This window comes from Hordeum vulgare, chromosome 5H (assembly GCF_904849725.1).
Source record: "Hordeum vulgare subsp. vulgare chromosome 5H, MorexV3_pseudomolecules_assembly, whole genome shotgun sequence".
Classification (NCBI taxonomy): Eukaryota; Viridiplantae; Streptophyta; class Magnoliopsida; order Poales; family Poaceae; genus Hordeum; species Hordeum vulgare.
Window position 1 is genome coordinate 441,107,481 of NC_058522.1, and position 18,770 is coordinate 441,126,250.

The 18,770-nt window shown below is 42.9% G+C and overlaps 2 protein-coding genes across 2 annotated transcripts; one reads left to right on the forward strand and one right to left on the reverse strand.

Annotated features, from left to right (window-relative positions):
- The first annotated feature begins 2,426 nt into the window (after positions 1-2,426).
- LOC123397950 (S-adenosylmethionine decarboxylase proenzyme-like) lies at positions 2,427-4,345 on the forward strand. Its single transcript, XM_045092460.1, has 2 exons — positions 2,427-2,543; positions 2,861-4,345. The coding sequence occupies exons 1-2, from the start codon at positions 2,457-2,459 to the stop codon at positions 4,043-4,045; spliced, it is 1,272 nt and encodes a 423-aa protein (XP_044948395.1). The 5' UTR covers positions 2,427-2,456; the 3' UTR covers positions 4,046-4,345.
- A 6,416-nt stretch (positions 4,346-10,761) lies between these two features.
- On the reverse strand, positions 10,762-11,969 carry LOC123399586 (gamma-glutamyl peptidase 3-like). Its single transcript, XM_045093987.1, has 2 exons — positions 11,089-11,969; positions 10,762-11,002 (listed from the first exon to the last, which is right to left on the reverse strand). The coding sequence occupies exons 1-2, from the start codon at positions 11,779-11,781 to the stop codon at positions 10,895-10,897; spliced, it is 801 nt and encodes a 266-aa protein (XP_044949922.1). The 5' UTR covers positions 11,782-11,969; the 3' UTR covers positions 10,762-10,894.
- Positions 11,970-18,770: the final 6,801 nt, after the last annotated feature.

Sequence of the window (18,770 nt, forward strand, 5' to 3'; positions counted from 1 at the left end):
GCATACATTACCTAACCATAACCCTAAGCAAAATGATAGAGTGAGGGGCGCCGGACCTACCACGGAGGTGCTCGGGGGCGAGGAGGTGTGCGGGCGATGTCGGGCGACGACGACGTTGGGGATAGAGAGAAGGACATGTGGAGTTGGGGATCGAGAGTGAGGACCAAAAGGATAAGTTTTCTTTACTGCGGCGGGAGGGCTGTTAAAATTGACTAGTGCTGGCGTGGGCCTAATGAACCTCATGTGCAATGTCGAGCGTAATGTTCAACGCCATCACTAAGTAAATAACTATGACGTTCGAATTTAGCCAATGCCAACACTGTTTAAAAGTACTAATGCCGACGTTGGTGAGAAATGGCGTGCCACGAACAAAAGTTATGGCTAGCCATTTGTCCATTTGTATTGGGCGAATGTCCACTGCTTCCAGCTCCATTAGATGGGTGGGATCTTAATCACATGATTGAGAGTCAACTCCTTCATATTCATCTTCTGAACACAGTTTTTTTCCAAAATTCTGCAACTAGCCCTTTGTTGCAAACCGACGAGAGGCTAGATCCCACAACGTCCATCATAACAAAAAAATCCGCAACATGACCGTTGTGGTGATTTTTTCTGCAACACGTCCCGTGTTGAATTCTTTTGCAACACAGTCCATGTTGTAAGAAACCCAGCAATATAACTTTTTTTTGGCGAGAAGCAATATAACCTCTGTTGCAAATGTTTTCGCAACAAAATTTTTATTACAAAGTAAAAAAAAAAACATCTGACCAGGCACGGATCTAAGGGGGGACGAGGGGGGGGGGGCTAGACCCTCCCTCAATGAATTGATTCTTCTTCAATGCTAGTAGTTGTTTCAGTCAAAAATTCCTAAAACATAAAGGCTTTGCCCCCTCCATGGGTTCAACCTAGCTCCGTCCTTGATCTGACTAATCGATTGTGTTATATTTGATGGCTCTCTAGGTGACGTATCTTTTTTACGTTTAGTACCCCTCCCCCAAACCCCACACACAAAAGAAAGGGCATACTTGTGTTCTATTCAAGGGTTGAGCTTAAAGAAAAAGTTGAGACGACGATGTTTGTTAACTCATGTCTCATGACAGGTCGGCCAGGAGATTTTGCACGTGAGTTTCCAAGTTCTCACCCAAAAATATGGGACCGGAATAGGCCCGGAAGCCCGGAACCGAGGCCTTAAAAAAACCTTGTAGCCGCTTCGCACCGCCTCTCCGTACCCCCCTCGGCCGGCCACTATAAATAGCGCCGGTGGCCGCGCCAGCCTCCACACGCCTTCCCCATCGGAAATAAAACCTTTTCGAGCCGATCGCCTCGAAAGCGCAAACCAACCGCCCGCCCGCCCGTGCCCCGTAACCTAGTACAAATTCCGTCGATCTGACCCTGTTCCTCCTCCTCGAGCCGTCGAAGAATCGTGAGTTCCCTGCCTTCTCCGCACGCCCCCTCCTTATCGCTCTACGATCCCGTTTGTAGTGCGCCGCAATGTTTTGTGCTCGATCCCGATTTATGTTCTCCGGGGTCCGTTGTCTGGTGGCGGGGGATCAGCCGGCTCTGCTCCTCGGGCAGGGGATTTCTTGGGCCTCGTCCTCCCCTGTTCTGCATGATGCGAGTACTATTTTAGTTTAGGGAGAGATGAGAGTCTTTCGGTCCGTTTGATCGTGTGCTAGGGCTTCTCGCGGGAACGCCGCTTCTGCGCCCATTGTTGTTGTTGTTTAGTAAATTTTTATGTCTGAAACGTGGATCTATAGTCTTTCTTTCATGCTCGTTTTTGCCTGCTGCGTTGTCTTTGTTTATCATAGTCAAACCTTCCCAGCCTGCAAAACGAAGCGTATGTCATGGGGAACGTCTGGTTTTTTTAATACTACTACTTTTCCGCAATCCGCAATTATGTTCACCGAGCAGGCTTTGGTTTGCATTGATTTTTGTATTTATGTCTTTTAATTACGCATTTAGAAGCAATTTTTTCCTGGAGGAAAACCTGGAGATAAAAAACGCAACAATTATTTTGTCCTTAGTATCTATTATTGGTTGACATATCGCATACTACTGCTTCTCTGTGCCTAAATTACATTGTTGATTCATTTTTGTACTAGTTAATTGGTAAGCTATATATTTTCTAAAAATATTATGGGATTGATTCTAGGTTTAACCCTAAGGAATATGCAGTTGTGTCTAATTCAAGTGGTTCATGATTGCCTAATCGTATTGCTTTAACCATCTAAAAGTATGCTCATCAGCTCAAGTGGTTCAGATGTCAAGACCATATGAATTATGCTCATCAGCTCAATATGAGTTTCAGATCTTGATAGTGCCATGTTACTGCCATATTACTTGAGACACTAACTTTTTTTCTTTTCTTTTCTTCTCTCATCATCAGCACAAAGGAACGATTGTGAATGTTCTAAATGATGTCAAAAGCCGGAACGAAGTCTAGTAGTAGTAATTCCATGTACGAAGCTCCCCTCGGTTACAAGATTGAGGACGTTCGCCCGGCCGGAGGAATCAAGAAGTTCCAGTCTGCTGCCTACTCCAACGTAAGCACCACAAGAGTTAACCAATTAATAGTTACATATATAGATGTAAATTTGAATATGCTCGTTGATGCATTTCATACTCTTGTTTCTAACAATTACACTCTGATCTTTGTTTTGCAGTGCGCCCGCAAGCCCTCCTGATATTCCCTTCGCATGCCTTTCGACGTAGCATAGGATTTTTATTACTGCAATTTCCCTTTCCTTTTATTTCCCAATAATCCTCCCTTGGCTGGCTGCTTCCTCTGCTACTCCGGTTGTTATCTCCGATCTCCTCTGTCCTCTGTCATCCTCTCTTCTTCCTCGCAACACTTGATCAGATGGAAATGTCTTTGGCTGACTGCTGGGGCTCTGCCCCTGCCTCCCCTATTGGGTTTGAGGGCTACGAGAAGCGCCTTGAGATAACTTTCTCCGACGCGCCTGTCTTTGCGGACCCCTGTGGCCGTGGCCTTCGCGCCCTCTCTCGCCAGCAGATCGACTCCTTCCTCGATCTTGCACGGTGCACCATTGTGTCCCAGCTCTCGAACAAGCAGTTCGACTCTTATGTGCTCTCGGAGTCGAGTCTCTTTGTGTACTCCCACAAGGTTGTCATCAAAACCTGTGGAACCACAAAGCTTCTGCTGTCGATTCCTCGCATCCTCGAGCTTGCTGCGGAGCTGTCGCTGCCTCTTCTTTCTGCGAAGTACTCCCGCGGGACGTTTATCTTCCCTGGCGCGCAGCCCGCGCCTCACCGCAGCTTCTCGGAGGAGGCATCCGTCCTGAACGACTTCTTTGGTGGCCTCAAGTCTGGTGGCAATGCGTACGTGATGGGTGATGCGTTCACGCCCAAGAAGATGTGGCACGTCTACTATGCCACGGAGGAGCCTGAGCAACCCATGGTCACGCTCGAGATGTGCATGACTGGGCTGGACGCAAGGAAGGCTGCGGTGTTCTTCAAGAACTCTGCCGACGGCGGCTGCTCCTCGGCCAAGGAGATGACCAAGGTCTCGGGGATCTCTGCTATCATCCCCGAGATGGAGATCTGCGACTTCGACTTCGACCCGTGCGGGTACTCGATGAACGGCGTCTGTGGCCCTGCAGCCTCCACGATCCACGTCACTCCAGAGGAGGGCTTCAGCTACGCCAGCTATGAAGCCATGAACTTCAACCCTGGCTCCCTGGTTTACAGTGACCTGATCAAGAGGGTGCTGTCATGCTTCCGTCCGTCAGACTTCTCAGTCGCCGTCACCATCTTCGGTGGCCACGGCTTCGCCAAATCATGGGCGACCAGTGCGGAGGTTGGCTCCTCCTACCTATGCGATGATGTCGTCCAGCAGGAGCTTCCAGGCGGTGGCCTGCTCATGTACCAGAGCTTCAGCGCGGTTGCCCCTGGCGCCGTGTCGCCGAGGTCGACCTTGGACGATGGCTGGAGCAGCGACGGGATGGAGACGGCCGTGCAGGGCGAGGAGGCGTGCGTCTGGGGAGTGAAGAAGAAGTCTGCCGGGAAAGATGTCGTCGCTGCCTGAGAGAAATCCAGAGACGTCTGAAGTCTCTGAGATGGTATTCTGCTATGGTAGTATCGGTTAAGCAGCTGGCCGGGTGACCGGCAAAGCGTATCTTGTCTACTGTTTGTTTTTATCTATTGTTTCTGCTGAATAAGTGCTCTAGATGGTCTGCTGCGTCTGCCATAATGAGCGAAGTATATTTGTTTCTGTCGCCGATGCTCTTGTGGGGAGAATGATATTGTAACTCGACTGTGTTCAAACCAATGTTGGAGTTATCCGTTAATCTTGTCAACTTACAATAAAGTTGCGAGTTATGTTTGATGGGCAAGTTTTCCGTCTGTCTTCTACTGTATGATCCACTGTCATGACATGACCAGGCTTCTTATTTTGCCTTGTGCTGCATATTTGCCATCCACAGTGTACTGAATATTCAGTGTTCAATCAGATTTTGTTCTCTCGCTGTAGAACTTCCAAAAGACTCGTCACTTGACTTTGTGAGCCTCGTGAACCATTGGGGTTGCACGTTTTCGCTGGGTCTGCGTCACTGGAGAAAATGCAAATAAGGTAGGGGGTTATCTGCGCCCAGATTTTCGGCAAGTTCACAATGATCTATGGACATACGTTTTTTCCTTAATTTTCCTAGATGAACTCACCAAAGTTTCTGCGCTCATATCCCACAGTAATCCTGAAGCTCGAGGAATCCACAAGTGACCAAAGTTTGTGTTTACACTTTTAGAAACGACATTGAATCAATTGAAAATGTGATAGGATGACTTTTAGTCTAGAAAAATAACTGAATTTCTAGCTCACTGACACAGAAGATTTTTTGCAATGTCAAAAAGTACAGTAGTACACCCCTGGTCACAGTATAAGGGCAAGGGCACCCCCATCCCATATTTTTTTTCATTTTCACTTTTTTTATTCTTTTTATTTTTCGAGTCTATACAATTGTTGACAGTAAGGAAAATATGTTTTTTTCTCACATGCTCACACACACACATAGTAAACATCAAGTCACATTTCACGTCGGATGGGACCCTTCTATGTGCTTAATCGCCTCACATTTCACATCCCAAAAAATCCATACACTAAGTAGCCAGAACCATGAACTTAGTCGCCTACTCCACCACACTCAAAGTTGCTCACCATCCATATACTAAGGGCATGTTTGGTTTGCATACTCATCATCTCTTGCCTGCTCTAGAGTTGTGCCTGGGTTTGAAGTATGGTTGTTTGGTTGATGCCCTGTGCAAAAGTGAGCTTGTCTGGCCCGGGACTCCTTGTGTTGTGATTAGCCTAGGCTGGTCATTGTAATTAGCCTGAGCCAGGTCACTGGATTCGGGCGTCAGGGCGTGCTGCCACGACCTAAGAGCAAACTGGATGGGATGTTTGAATAAACAATAACCTCATTAGATGTAATGTTGATGCTCTACTAGGCCATGAACCAAACCAGATGCATCATCACCATATTGGCTTGGCCAAGCAGGAAAAATCCAACTTAGAAGTCCAGACCTAGGAGGGCTGAACTTCCAGGCATGAGGACGAAGTCACAAACCAAACTGGCCCTAACTCACCTCTCACTAGTTCAATCTAGTTGCCCAAAACCAGGGCACTTAGTTGCCCGGAGGATGGGGGAACAAACACCTATGTGCTTAATAGTCTCCTATTTCTCACCGAGACGGACAAAAAAGCAACGAATTAAACCGCCTAATCCAGTACATTAAGTCACCGAAACCATGAACTTAGTCGCCTACTCCACCGCACTCCAAGTCGTCCACCCTCCATATACTAACTCACCTCACTAGTCCCATCTAGTCGGCCAAAACCAGCGCTTAATCGCCTTCAATTTCTCATCGAGTCGCCTAAAAAAGCAAACATTTAAATCGCATAATCCAACACAACAAATCACCGAAACCCATGAACTTAGTCGCCTAATTCACCACACTCGAAGTCCTCCACCCTCCATATACTAACTCACCTCACTAGTCCCATCTAGTCGCCCAAAACCAGCACTTAACCGCCTTCAATTTCTCATCGAGCCGCCCAAAAAAAGCAAACAATTAAATCGTATAATCCGGCACAACAAATCACCGAAACCCATGAACTTAGACGCCTAATCCACCACACTCGAAGTCGTCCACCCTCCATATACTCACTCACCTCAGTAGTCCCATCTAGTCGCCCAAAACCAGCGCTTAATCGCCTTCAATTTCTCATCAAGTCGCCCAAAAAAAAGCAAACAATTAAATCGCCTAATCCGGCACAACAAATCACCGAAACCCATGAACTTAGTTGCCTAATCCACCACACTCGAAGTCGTCCACCCTCCATATACTAACTCACCTCACTAGTCCCATCTAGTCGCCCAAAACCAATGCTTAATCGGCTCCCATTTCTCATCAAGTGACCCCAAAAAAGCAAACAACTAAATCGCCTAATCCAGTACACCAAGTCGCCGAAACCCATAAACTTAGTCGCCCGCTCCACAAAACTCGATACGAACTCACCTCACTAGTCCCATCTAGTCGCTTAAAACCAACGCTTAATCGCCTCCCATTTCTCATCGAGTCACCCGAAAAAAGCAAACAATTAAATCGCCAAATCCGGGACACCAAGTCGCTCAAACCCATGAATTTAGTCGCCTACTCCATGACACTCGAAGTCGCCCACCCTTCATATACTAACTCGCCTCACTAGTCCCATCTAGTCGCCTAAAATCAGCGCTTAATTGCCTTCAATTTCGCATTGAGTCGCCCAAAAAAGTCAAACAATTAAATCGCCTAATACGGCACAACAAATCACTGAAATCCATGAACTTAGTTGCCTAATCCACCACACTCGAAGTCGTCCACCCTCCATATACTAACTCACCTCACTAGTCCCATCAGTCGCGCAAAGCCAATGCTTAATCGCGTCCCATTTCTCACCAAGTGACCCCAAAAAATCAAACAACTAAATCGCCTAATCCTGTACACCAAGTCGCTGAAACCCATGAACTTAGTCGCCTGCTCCACAACACTCGAAATCGTCCACCCTCCATATACTAACTCACCTCACTAGTCCCATCTAGTCGCTCAAAACCAATGCTTAATCTCCTCCCATTTCTCATCGAGTCACCCAAAAAAAGCAAACAATTAAATCGCCAAGTCCGGTACACCAAGTCGCCGAAACCCATGAATTTAGTCGCCTACTCCACGACACTCGAAGTCGTCCACCCTCCATATACTAACTCACCTCACTAGTCCCATCTAGTCGCCCAAATCCAATGCTTAATCGCCTCCCTATTCTCACCAAGTGACCCCAAAAAAGCAAACAACTAAATTGCCTAATCCGGTACACCAAGTCGCCGAAACCCATGAACTTAGTCGCCTGCTCGACAACTCTCGAAGTCGTCCACCCTCCATATACTAACTCACCTCACTAGTCCCATCTAGTCGCTCAAAACCAACGCTTAATCGCCTCCCATTTCTCATCGAGTCACCCAAAAAAAGCAAACAATTAAATCGCCAAATCCGGTACACCAAGTCACCGAAACCCATGAACTTAGTCACCTGCTCCACGACACTCGAAGTCGTCCACCCTCATATACTAACTCGCTTCACTAGTCCCATCTAGTCGCTCAAAACCAACGCTTAATCGCCTCCCATTTCTCATCGAGTCACCCAAAAAAAGCAAACAATTAAATCGCCAAATCCGGTACACCAAGTCGCCGAAACCAAAGAATTTAGTCGACTACTCCACGACACTCGAAGTCGCCCATCCTTCATATGCCCACCCTTCATATACTAACTCGCCTCACTAGTCCCATCTAGTCACCCAATAGCAATAGCTTTCGCAACACGAAAATACCACATGGTGGACATCTTGGACACGAGCAGATAGCAAATCTGCGACTCGGCCAATCCCTGGATAGAAATAGGCATTTTGCCATGTGGGGCCTGTGTACAGTGTAGCGGGCCTCCATCACAACAATCAATGTTACCAGGGAGTTTATATTGAGATCAAGCTCATCCATCTCCACATTCTTTAGAAGGTAGAAAGGAAATTCCGTCAAAGCGAAATCATGTTAAAAGGAAACACCCAAACATCTTTTTTTTTATGCACTCAAAAATGCCGACATGTTTTTATATTTTTTTGTCCCCTACCAGCATGCCCTTTACACATTTTTGGAACTATGTAATGATCAGGCAACATGTACTACTCAACGATGACCAAAGTAGGTGATACTCGTTTCAAATGCAGCACGCAACACTCTTTACCATTTTTTTCTTGTAGGCATCTTATGAAGGGGTTTCTGGCAGGCAAAGCAGCCAAAATACTGCATTTCTTAATTGGAACTTCAACATTTTTTGAGTTCAGCATTATGTTGGCTTTTAATCCAGCATTCCATTTACATAGCAGGCAACAACTCTGTAAAACTGTAATGTAAACATGTGACCATAGCAGGCAAAGCATTTACAACACTAGATTTTATGCAAGTTATCTTTTAAACAACTTGCAGTTTTTATAGGCAAGATTGTGCTGCTGCGGTAGGCAAGTTTGTGGGTTTGTTATACGCAGATTATTAGCAGTTTTTATACAACCAAATAACTATGCCTTTTCTCTTTTGTTGTTGTTTGCAGAAATCAAGTGCAAGAGAATAGGCAGTATACAATCTCAAGACAGCATCTTCTCTATCATCCAATATCTACAGAGGTGAGAGGAGAGGCAAGAACAGGGAAGGCCAGATTTTGTGCAAGATTCAAATCGAGTTTCGCACATGGTACAAGAGGCAAGTTTGCAACCTTTTTTGCAGCTAGTATATAGCACAAGGAGGTTCAGATGGGGAGTTTACTAGCTATAGAACTACCTAGAACTAACAGAATCATGCCAAAAAATTAGGGAGGGGCCTTTTACCTTAGTGTTTCCACTGGGAGAAATTTGCCCGGTTCTGGCAAATTCTTCGCTAAAGTTTTTCCATAGTATTGCCTGAGATGCAACAAAGAGTTGCAGACAAAATTGTGTTTCTTCTAAAGATTTGCCTGATTTCTTCATTTTTTGTTGTGATTTTTATGCTGTTGAAAGAGCTCCCCTTGCTAGGACATGGCTACTGGGGGAGGAAGAATATACCGTGGGGGGTTTGTGCTGGCAACGCAAAATGTGGTGGACCTTTCCTTTTTCAGCACATGGTGAGGGGACCGCACGTGGACAGTTCCCTAAACTGGCCGGCCGCCAGATCCAGCTGCATCGCGCGCGCGCGTTCTGTAGCATCGTCCATAGGAAATTACAAATCCATGCAGCAATAGCTTGAAATAATGCTTCCAAGCACCCTTGCAATGAAAGATAATACTCTCTCCATTTTTATATACAATGTCACTATTAAAATTACAATTTACATATATACAAGCCACTAACACTAATGGTTGCAATATTAATGGTGTTTCCCTCGTAGTACTACTAGCAAAGGAGGACATTAATTATCCCATACATGCATGAGTGAGATCATTGGTTCGATATGCATGAGAGAAAAATACACATTAATTTACACGGTAACAAGAAGACAGATCGTCTTGTAACATTGACTTAAAAGCCATTAACTTTTATCTTAATACCTGTAATGTGGGATTGTGGCCTTGTATATAAAAATGAAGAGAGTAGCAGGATTCACAAGATCAAGTGCCCCGACTGTTAGAGGGCGTATCCATGAAATTCAGGCGTTCTTCCCCAAATCTATTCCGCCCGCTTTACAAAGCAAACCACGTAGTGGCGGAAGACGAAAAAAGTTTAAGGTGGAAAGAACTCTTATTTTGTGTGTGCAAGTCAATACACTAAGAATGCACATTAATATTTTCATGTGATTTTCAATGAAATAACTAAATACAATGAAAATTTAAACATATTTAAAAATATAAAAACAATCTGAACATACTCTTATTTTACTGTTCACCCATGTATTCTCACAATTGCCAACCATACAAGTATCCCCACAAGTCCACAACTATCCTAAAGAACGCAATCCCCTTGAACCCGGGTTAACTGAAGATATATGTCTAGTTTTTTCTAGAAAAGGAGAAAGACCCCTGACCTCTGCATCAATAGATGCATGCAGCCATTTATTAATCAAAACCACAAACATGTTTGAAGTTTAGTACAAACTGAAACAAAGTACCAAAATAAAGTAAACATAAAAAATGCCATAACCGGTTAAAATAGACCTAGATGACTAACCATCTATCATATTATTGGACCGTCATCCAAACCAGTTGTAAAAAACCCGAGCTACCATCTTTCAACGAACAGACCCAGTAACCAAAGATTCCCTGACTTCCACAGAAGTGAGTAACGATCATATATGAATCATGACAATGGCTCTTTATGTCTAGTTGACCGCAGAAAATAAACAACATTTTCAACGGATAAAAATACAAGCAGCCTTAGACAAAAAGGGGGTCATAAATTACTTAGACAAAAAAGGGGGTCATAAATTATACTTGATCGTACAGGGTCGGACATAATTTCCTGGTCTTAGTTCAGCACATCACGTCACTAAAATAAGCCCACAAAAAAATGTCACTCTAAAATAAATAGGAAATAAAAATCAAAAGTCAGCATCCAGTCGATCTCCGCTTGTTCAATACTACTCCCTCCGTTTTTGAATATAATTCTTTTAGAGATTTCACTAAAAGACTACATACGGATGTATTTAGACCTATTTTAAATTGTAAATTCATTTATTTTGTTTTATATGTAGTCTTTTAATGGAATTTTTAAAAAAGATTCATATTTACGAAGGGGAGGGCCTACAATACTGCAGGTTGCCATCTGGCGTTAACACCACGCCGCTAGTGCCAGTAGATGGTTTATTTATTATGACCATATATGTGCAGCATGCTAGTACAATTCTTCAGTCTTGAGGAAACTTTTGCAGAGCTTGAGCCAAAACTCTCTGTCAGGGCTAGTAGCCTCCAGCTGCCTCTTCACGTCCTCGGCGAACGACACCTGCAACGTGCAAACTGGCAAATCAGATCCTATCATTGAAGAACGGTGGCACATGCACCTCATATAGTATAAAGGGAAGCACTCACGGTGATGGATTTGCTGGTGGAGAGGCGGTCGACGAGGTTGAGGAGTATGTCGCCGGTGTACTCCGGGTGGCCCTGGATTCCCAGCACATGGTCGCCGACGCAGAACATCTCCACGCCGGTCTTGTCGGACGACGCCAGCACGTCGGCGCCCAGCGGCGCCTCCCAGACCTCGTCCTGGTGGCACTCGGTGATCTTGGCGTGCTGGGGCAGGCCCCGCAGCGCGTCGAGGAACCTGCACGGCGGCAGCGTCGCCGCCATGGCCACCTCCCGGATGCCGATGTCCCACCCGCCTCGCCTGGCCTTCCCGACGCGGCCGCCGAGGGCGCGGCATACCACCTGGTGGCCGAAGCAGATGCCGAGGACGCGCTTCCGGGCGGCGACGGCCTCCCGGACGAGGAGGCACAGCCGGATTATCCAGAGCTCGTCGGCGTACGCGTCGTAAGGGCTGCCGCTGATGACGAAGCCGTCGTACCGTCCGACGTCGTCCAGATCGGGGAGCTCCCCGTCCACCGCCCGGAACATGTCCCACGTCTCGCAGATGTCGCCGTCTTCGCCGCCGGCGCCGAAGGCGCTCAGGAAGACGTTGAAGTAGCCACCGTACACCTTGAGCACGTACTCCGAGTCCCGCGCTGCCAGCAGCAGCGCGTACCTCCTGCCCCTCCTTGGCTGATCATGAACTGCCACGATCTTCATGGCGGACTAGCAGATCGGTTCTTGCAGCAGGAAGAAGAAGAGCACCAGACCAAGCTGAGCTGAGCTTATAGCGCTTTGCAAATGAGTAGGATTAATTGGGTGTGGTGTGTGATCAGCCGGCGACAAGCGCTGGTACTTATAGAGGCCGGTCGCAAGATGGGGAGTGAATTAACAGCGAATACATGCACGCTTTGGAGAGCCAAGAATTCCTTTTTTTGCATGGTCTACCATGCATGCATGCACGGTTGAATTCTTGGTCTGGCACGACCAATGCAACACCATCTGCAGCCTAGAAGAAGCAATGTTTTCTCTGGTGCGGTCGATCATGCATGCGACCAACTTTGCACTTTGCAGCACGAAATGATATGATCAGTACGGCAATCTTTTTCCGGAGGACGTCTTGGTATCCATATTAGTAAGCCGCCGTCTGGTCATGCGGAGGAGACTTTGTCAAAGAGCCGTCTGATCTGTGCACTTTTTGTTTTGCTCTCCGCTTTAAAGAATATTTGCCTTCCTTACTTGTTTTTGAATTAATAATTAGCAGCCTGAGACCAATGGAGACCAATACCCTCCACTAGTAGAAAATTGGTCTTATGTTGGGTTCTTTAGTCCCGGTTTGGTTTTGACCCTAGTCCCGGTTCGAGAAGCTTGGTTTTTGTCCCGGTTCGTTAATGGTCTTTATATAGTTCTGGGTTGAGACACGAACCATGACTAAATGTCGTCTACACGGACGACAGCGCCATGGTGCCGCGTTTCCTTTCCTATTTCGAGGAACGGCTTGAAGAGGCGGAGGAAAAAGACAAGTTCGTGTGGCTTGATCTCGAGTACACGGACAATCAAGAAGGTGTTTCCGTCAACCAACTTTGTTTCATGAGAAATGTCATGGTATTCCAATGGACGAGGTAAGTTTTGAGGCTTTTCTTTGATCAAAGGTTACGAAAATTGCATATAAGATAGCAATATGTTCCATTGGAATCCTAAAGATCAATTTCTCGTTAGTTGTAGTGAAACAATTTTTCTTGTTGCATATTGGCAAAATTGTGGGAGAATATATATATATATATATATATATATATAGGACAAATTTTATCTACCACCGGTGGTAGTTACCACCACTTGTGTTTTGTATGTTGTATGTAGTATCTATCAAATCGGAGAGTATGTATGCGTAGTATGTAGTATATATATACTATTTTTTGATAGTATGTATCATATTTTGTGTATGCTCTTTTTTACATACAAATATATGCGTATTTCACAAATATAATAAAAACTATGGATCAATTTATAATTTTTCATGTAACTCACTTTGAAAAATCTTATATATAGTATATGAACATAATTAGAATGATAAATTAGTATATATACTTCCGCGTGGTAGTATATGGAACACGTGGGGTAACTACTCCTGGGTGGTAGGATGTATATATATATATATATATATAGAAACTCTATTCATCACCCAGGGTACAGAATAAATTATTCCTCATCCGAGGAAATTTTACGATCATTTTATAAATAAATTAAATTTTAAATGCAAATAGATACATATATATTGATTAACTATGAAAACTTTCACACAAGAAAACAAAAATATAGGTCATAAGACCAGAAAAATCGTATTTTATGTATAATTTACACTATATTTTATGTTTGTAATTTTACATGACATAAAATATTTTTTACAATGACTATGTATTTTTTTACGGTCTCTTTTTACGTTTGACATAAGATTAAAAATTAAAAAACATAAAATAACGATGTATTGATGTGAAAATAGAGGGAGGGTGAAAAATAACTATTCCTCAACCAGGGTGCGTGGCATGAGCCGGGACTAAAGACCCCCTTTAGTCCCGGGTGGAGCCACGCCCCGGGACTAAAGACCTCTTTTCGGGCAGACCAAGAGGCGGGAAGCAGGGGGTCTTTAGTCCCGGTGCGTGGCTCCACGGGACTAAAGGGTGTCTTTAGTCCCGGGTCGTGGCTCCACCCGGGACTAAAGCCCCTCCTCGGCTGCACGATAAGTTTAGTCCCACCTCGCCCAGCGAGGGGCACTAACACTTGTTTATAAGCTCCGTCGCAGCTTGTCCATTGAGCTCCTCTCTAAAGCAGGCTTACGGGCCTAAACTTACTGAAAATTGAAACTATATTCGAAATTGTGGAGAAAATTCAATCTAATGAAAAGTGTTTGAAATTGAATAAATAATGCAAAACTATTTTCTATTTTCAAAAGTAATTATATTGACTATCCAAACTATTAACTATTTTGTTATTTTCAATTAAAAACTATGTTTATTTAAAATTCTTTTTGCATATCTGAGAATCTGACAAAACTATGATAATGAAAAGTGTTTGAAATTGAATAAATAATGCAAAACTATTTTCCATTTTTAAAAGTAATTATTTTGACTATCCAAACTATTAACTATTTTGTTATTTTCAATTAAAAACTACGTTTATTAAAAATTCTTTTTGCATATTTGAGAATCTGACAAAACTATGATAATGAAAAGTGTTTGAAATTGAATAAATAATGCAAAATTATTTTCTATTTTCAAAACTAATTATTTTGACTATCCAAACTATTAACTATTTTGTTATTTTCAATAAAAAACCATGTTTATTAAAAATTCTTTTTGCATATCTGAGAATCTGACAAAACTATGATAATGAAAAGTGTTTGAAATTAAATAAATAATACAAAACTATTTTCTATTTTCAAAAGTAATTATTTTGACTATCCAAACTATTAACTATTTTGTTATTTTCAATTAAAAACTATGTTTATTAAAAAATCTTTTTTCATATTTGAGAATTTGACAAAACTATGATAATGAAAAGTGTTTGAAATTGAATAAATAATGCGAAACTATTTTCTATTTTCAAAAGTAATTATTTTGACTATCCAAATTATTAACTATTTTGTTATTTTCAATTAAAAACTATGTTTATTAAAAAATCTTTTTGCATATGTGAGAATTTGACAAAACTATGATAATGAAAAGTGTTTGAAATTGAATAAATAATGCAAAATTATTTTCTATTTTCAAAAGTAATTATTTTGACTATCTAAACTATTAACTTATTTTTTTTAGCTAGTTGACCCTGAAATTAAAAAGCACTACAAATGAACTCTGAAAATGTTGAAAGTTGGCATGCTATCATCATTTCACCCACATAGCATGTGTTAAAAAGTTGAGAGGGCTACGACAAAAACTGGATGCACTTCGTGTACAAAACAGACAATCTCTCTCGAAGTATGAGCGTTTCGAACGAGAACTCATCTCTTACAAAGGGATTTCATTTTTTTGAACTTATTTGAACTCCATACTTTTTGTGTGTTCAAAATGCACCATTCAAAGGCACATCACAAAATTTCAGCAATTTCTGACTTCATTTGGTATTCTTCGTGCATTTACTTTTTTTTTGAGCTAGTTGACCCTGAAATTGAAAAGCACTACAAATGAACTCTGAAAATGTTTAAAGTTGGCATGCTATCATCATTTCACCCACATAACATGTGTTAAAAAGTTGAGAGGGCTACGACAAAAACTGGATGCACTTCGTGTACAAAACGGGCAATCTCTCTCGAAGTATCACCGTTTCGAACGAGAACTCATCTCTTACAAAGGGATTTCATTTTTTTTGAACTTATTTGAACTCCATACTTTTTGTGTGTTCAAAATGCACCATTCAAAGGCACATCACAAATTTTCAGCAATTTCTGACTTCATTTGGTATTTTTCGTGCATTTACTTATTTTTTTGAGCTAGTTGACCCTGAAATTGAAAAGCACTACAAATGAACTCTGAAAATGTTGAAAGTTGGCATGCTATCATCATTTCACCCACATAACATGTGTTAAAAAGTTGAGAGGGCTACGACAAAAACTGGATGCACTTCGTGTACAAAACGGACAATCTCTCTCGAAGTAGAAGCGACCCCCACAATAAGAGACGACATTCTACTTCTCTCGTATATGGTGGACACTAGCTCACCTGATTTTTCAACCGTCGATGACGGTCGCTACTCCTACTTCCCCTAGTGCATAACCAATATCTAGCACAAGAGAAGAAGGAGAAACGACCCCCCACAGCAACAGTCGACATTCTTCTTCTCTCATGTATGGTGGACACTCCCTCACCTGATTTTTCGACCGTCGATGATGGCCGCTACTCCTTCTTCCCCTAGTGCATAACAAATATCTAGCACAAAGAGAAGAAGGAGTAGCAACCCCCACAACAACAGTCCGCATTCTTCTTCTCTCATGTATGGTGGACACTTCTTTTTGTATATATATGTGGTCGAAATGCATGAGACCATGAAGTTAGAAAGGGCTAAACCATTCAAAAATAGCAAATGAAGTTAGAAAGGGCTAAACCATTCAAATTTGGAAACTATAATGGCACAAACAAAAACTAGACATATATAAATTGGTCCAAGCACTACATGATACTAGTCCAAACAGTACATAATAATAGCTACCATAGATATATATACAAGTGTTCGACGTTGAGAACACTACTCGTCTGAATCGTCTGAATCAGAATGTCCACCTTCCTCGAGGTGACGCTGGCCATAGTTGACGACTCGAATCTTGCGGTACAACTCGTATGAAACGTATGCATCTTTTGCTGCATACTCAATGTTGATAGGATCAAGTGGGCCCTTCTCCCAAAGTTTGTGCTGAGACTTTGGGAAACTGGTCTTCATATCACCATATTCCTCGTCGATCAAAGCAACTGCCATATGAGCCATCGAAGTCCTCTCATGTCGAAGCCTGAATACCGTTTGGAGATCAACGAGGCAACCAGCTGGTATCTCAATACCGAAGCTGTGCCTCATCTTCAGCTTGTCGTTCCTTATGTCAACGCTAGCAAAAGTGATGCCGCTGCGAAGGAAGTCCATGAGTTCTGTACAATGCTTGTCACTCCTACAACAGAAACAAATTAAAATGGAACAAATGTTAGATACTGCTGCAATAAGGAAACATGTTTCACTACAACTAAAGAGAAAATTATCTTTAGGATTCAAATAGAACATATGCAATGGAACCTAGAGAGATCACTATAGCTATCCAATGGAACCTAGAGAGATCACTAGCTATATGCAATTTTCATGACTATGACATATCATATTGCTATCCAATGGAACCTAGAGAGATCACTAGCTATATGCAATTTTCATAACCTTGGATCAAAGAACACCGCATAAAATTGTATCACTACAACTATGATTTCAATGGAACATATTGAACCAATCAGATTTTTCAGATTGTGGAACACTATTCCAATCAGATTGTGTTCACTACAACTAATCAAAATTGTTTCACTACAACTATTTGAAGCGAACCAACTATGATTCCAATGGAACATATTAAACACTAGTTGATTCTAATACGATTTTTCAGATTATGGAACACTATTCCAATCAGATTGTGTTCCCCTTCAACTAATCAAAATTGTTTCACTACAACTATTTGAAGGGAACCAACTATGATTCCAATGGAACATATTAAACACTAGTTGATTCTAATACGATTTTTCAGATTACGGAACACTATTCCAATTAGATTGTGTTCCCCTTCAACTAATCAAAATTGTTTCACTACAACTATTTGAAGGGAACCAACTATGATTGAAACAAATAAACTTACAATGTCATTATCTTGGATCAAAGAAAGCCTCAAAACTTACCTCACCCATTGGAAGATCAAGACATGGCGTGCGAAGCATAGTTGGATGACGGCAACACCGCGTTGATCGGCCGTGTACTCCAGATCAAGCCCCAAGAACTTCTCATGCTCCATTGCGTCGTCAAACCATTTTTCCTTCAACTGTTGAAGAAAAAACGGCACCTCCCTGCTCTCGTTCGTGTACACGACATCGAGCTTGGTCGTGCCATGTGCGAGCACCTTAAGAAATTTGGTTGGCATGGTGGAAGAAGAGAAGGGAAGAAGAGAGGAGAAGAACAGAGAGCAAGAGCGAGAGAGAAGAAGAAACAGAGAAATGACGACTCTGTGCTTCGGTTCGTGCTTTTCATCGCCCGAAACGACGCGGGATGCAAACCATTTAGGCCTTTAGTCCCAGGTTGAGCCACCAACCGGGACTAAAGAGGTATACCAACGGTTGCCACCACTACGGCAGGCCACGTGTTAGGCCTTTAGTCCTGGGTTGAGCCACCAACCGGGACTAAAGCGGGATAAGAACGATTGCCACCACCGCTGCCCGCCGCGTAGCCCTTTAGTCCCGGTTTGGGACACAAACCGGGACTAAAGGCTCCTTACGGGCCGGGACTAAAGGCTCAAGGGAGGCATTGAGAATTGGGGCGACGTGGCCGGGCCTTTAGTCCCGGCCCAGAGGCAGGCCGGGACTAAAGGGTCCCGGGCAAAGGCCCGTTTTCCACTAGTGTTAGTTCTGGGTTGAGACACGAACCATGACTAAATGTCGTCTACACGGACGACAGCGCCATGGTGCCGCGTTTTCTTTCCTATTTCGAGGAACGGCTTGAAGAGGCGGAGGAGAAAGACAAGTTCGTGTGGCTTGATCTCGAGTACACGGACAATCAAGAAGGTGTTTCCGTCAACCAACTTTGTTTCAAGAGAAATTTCATGGTATTCCAATGGACGAGGAAAGTTTTGAGGCTTTTCTTTGATCAAAGGTTATGAAAATTGCATATAAGATAGCAATATGTTCCATTGGAATCCTAAAGATCAATTTCTCGTTAGTTGTAGTGAAACAATTTTTCTTGTTGCATATTGGCAAAACTGTGGGAGAATATATATATATATATATGGTAGTTACCACCACTTGTGTTTTGTATGTTGTATGTAGTATCTATCAAATCGGAGAGTATGTATGCGTAGTATTTAGTATATAATCATGTTTAGGTAGTATATATATACTATTTTTTGGTAGTATGTATCATATTTTGTGTATGCTCTTTTTTACATACAAATATATGCGTATTTCATAAATATAATAAAAACTATG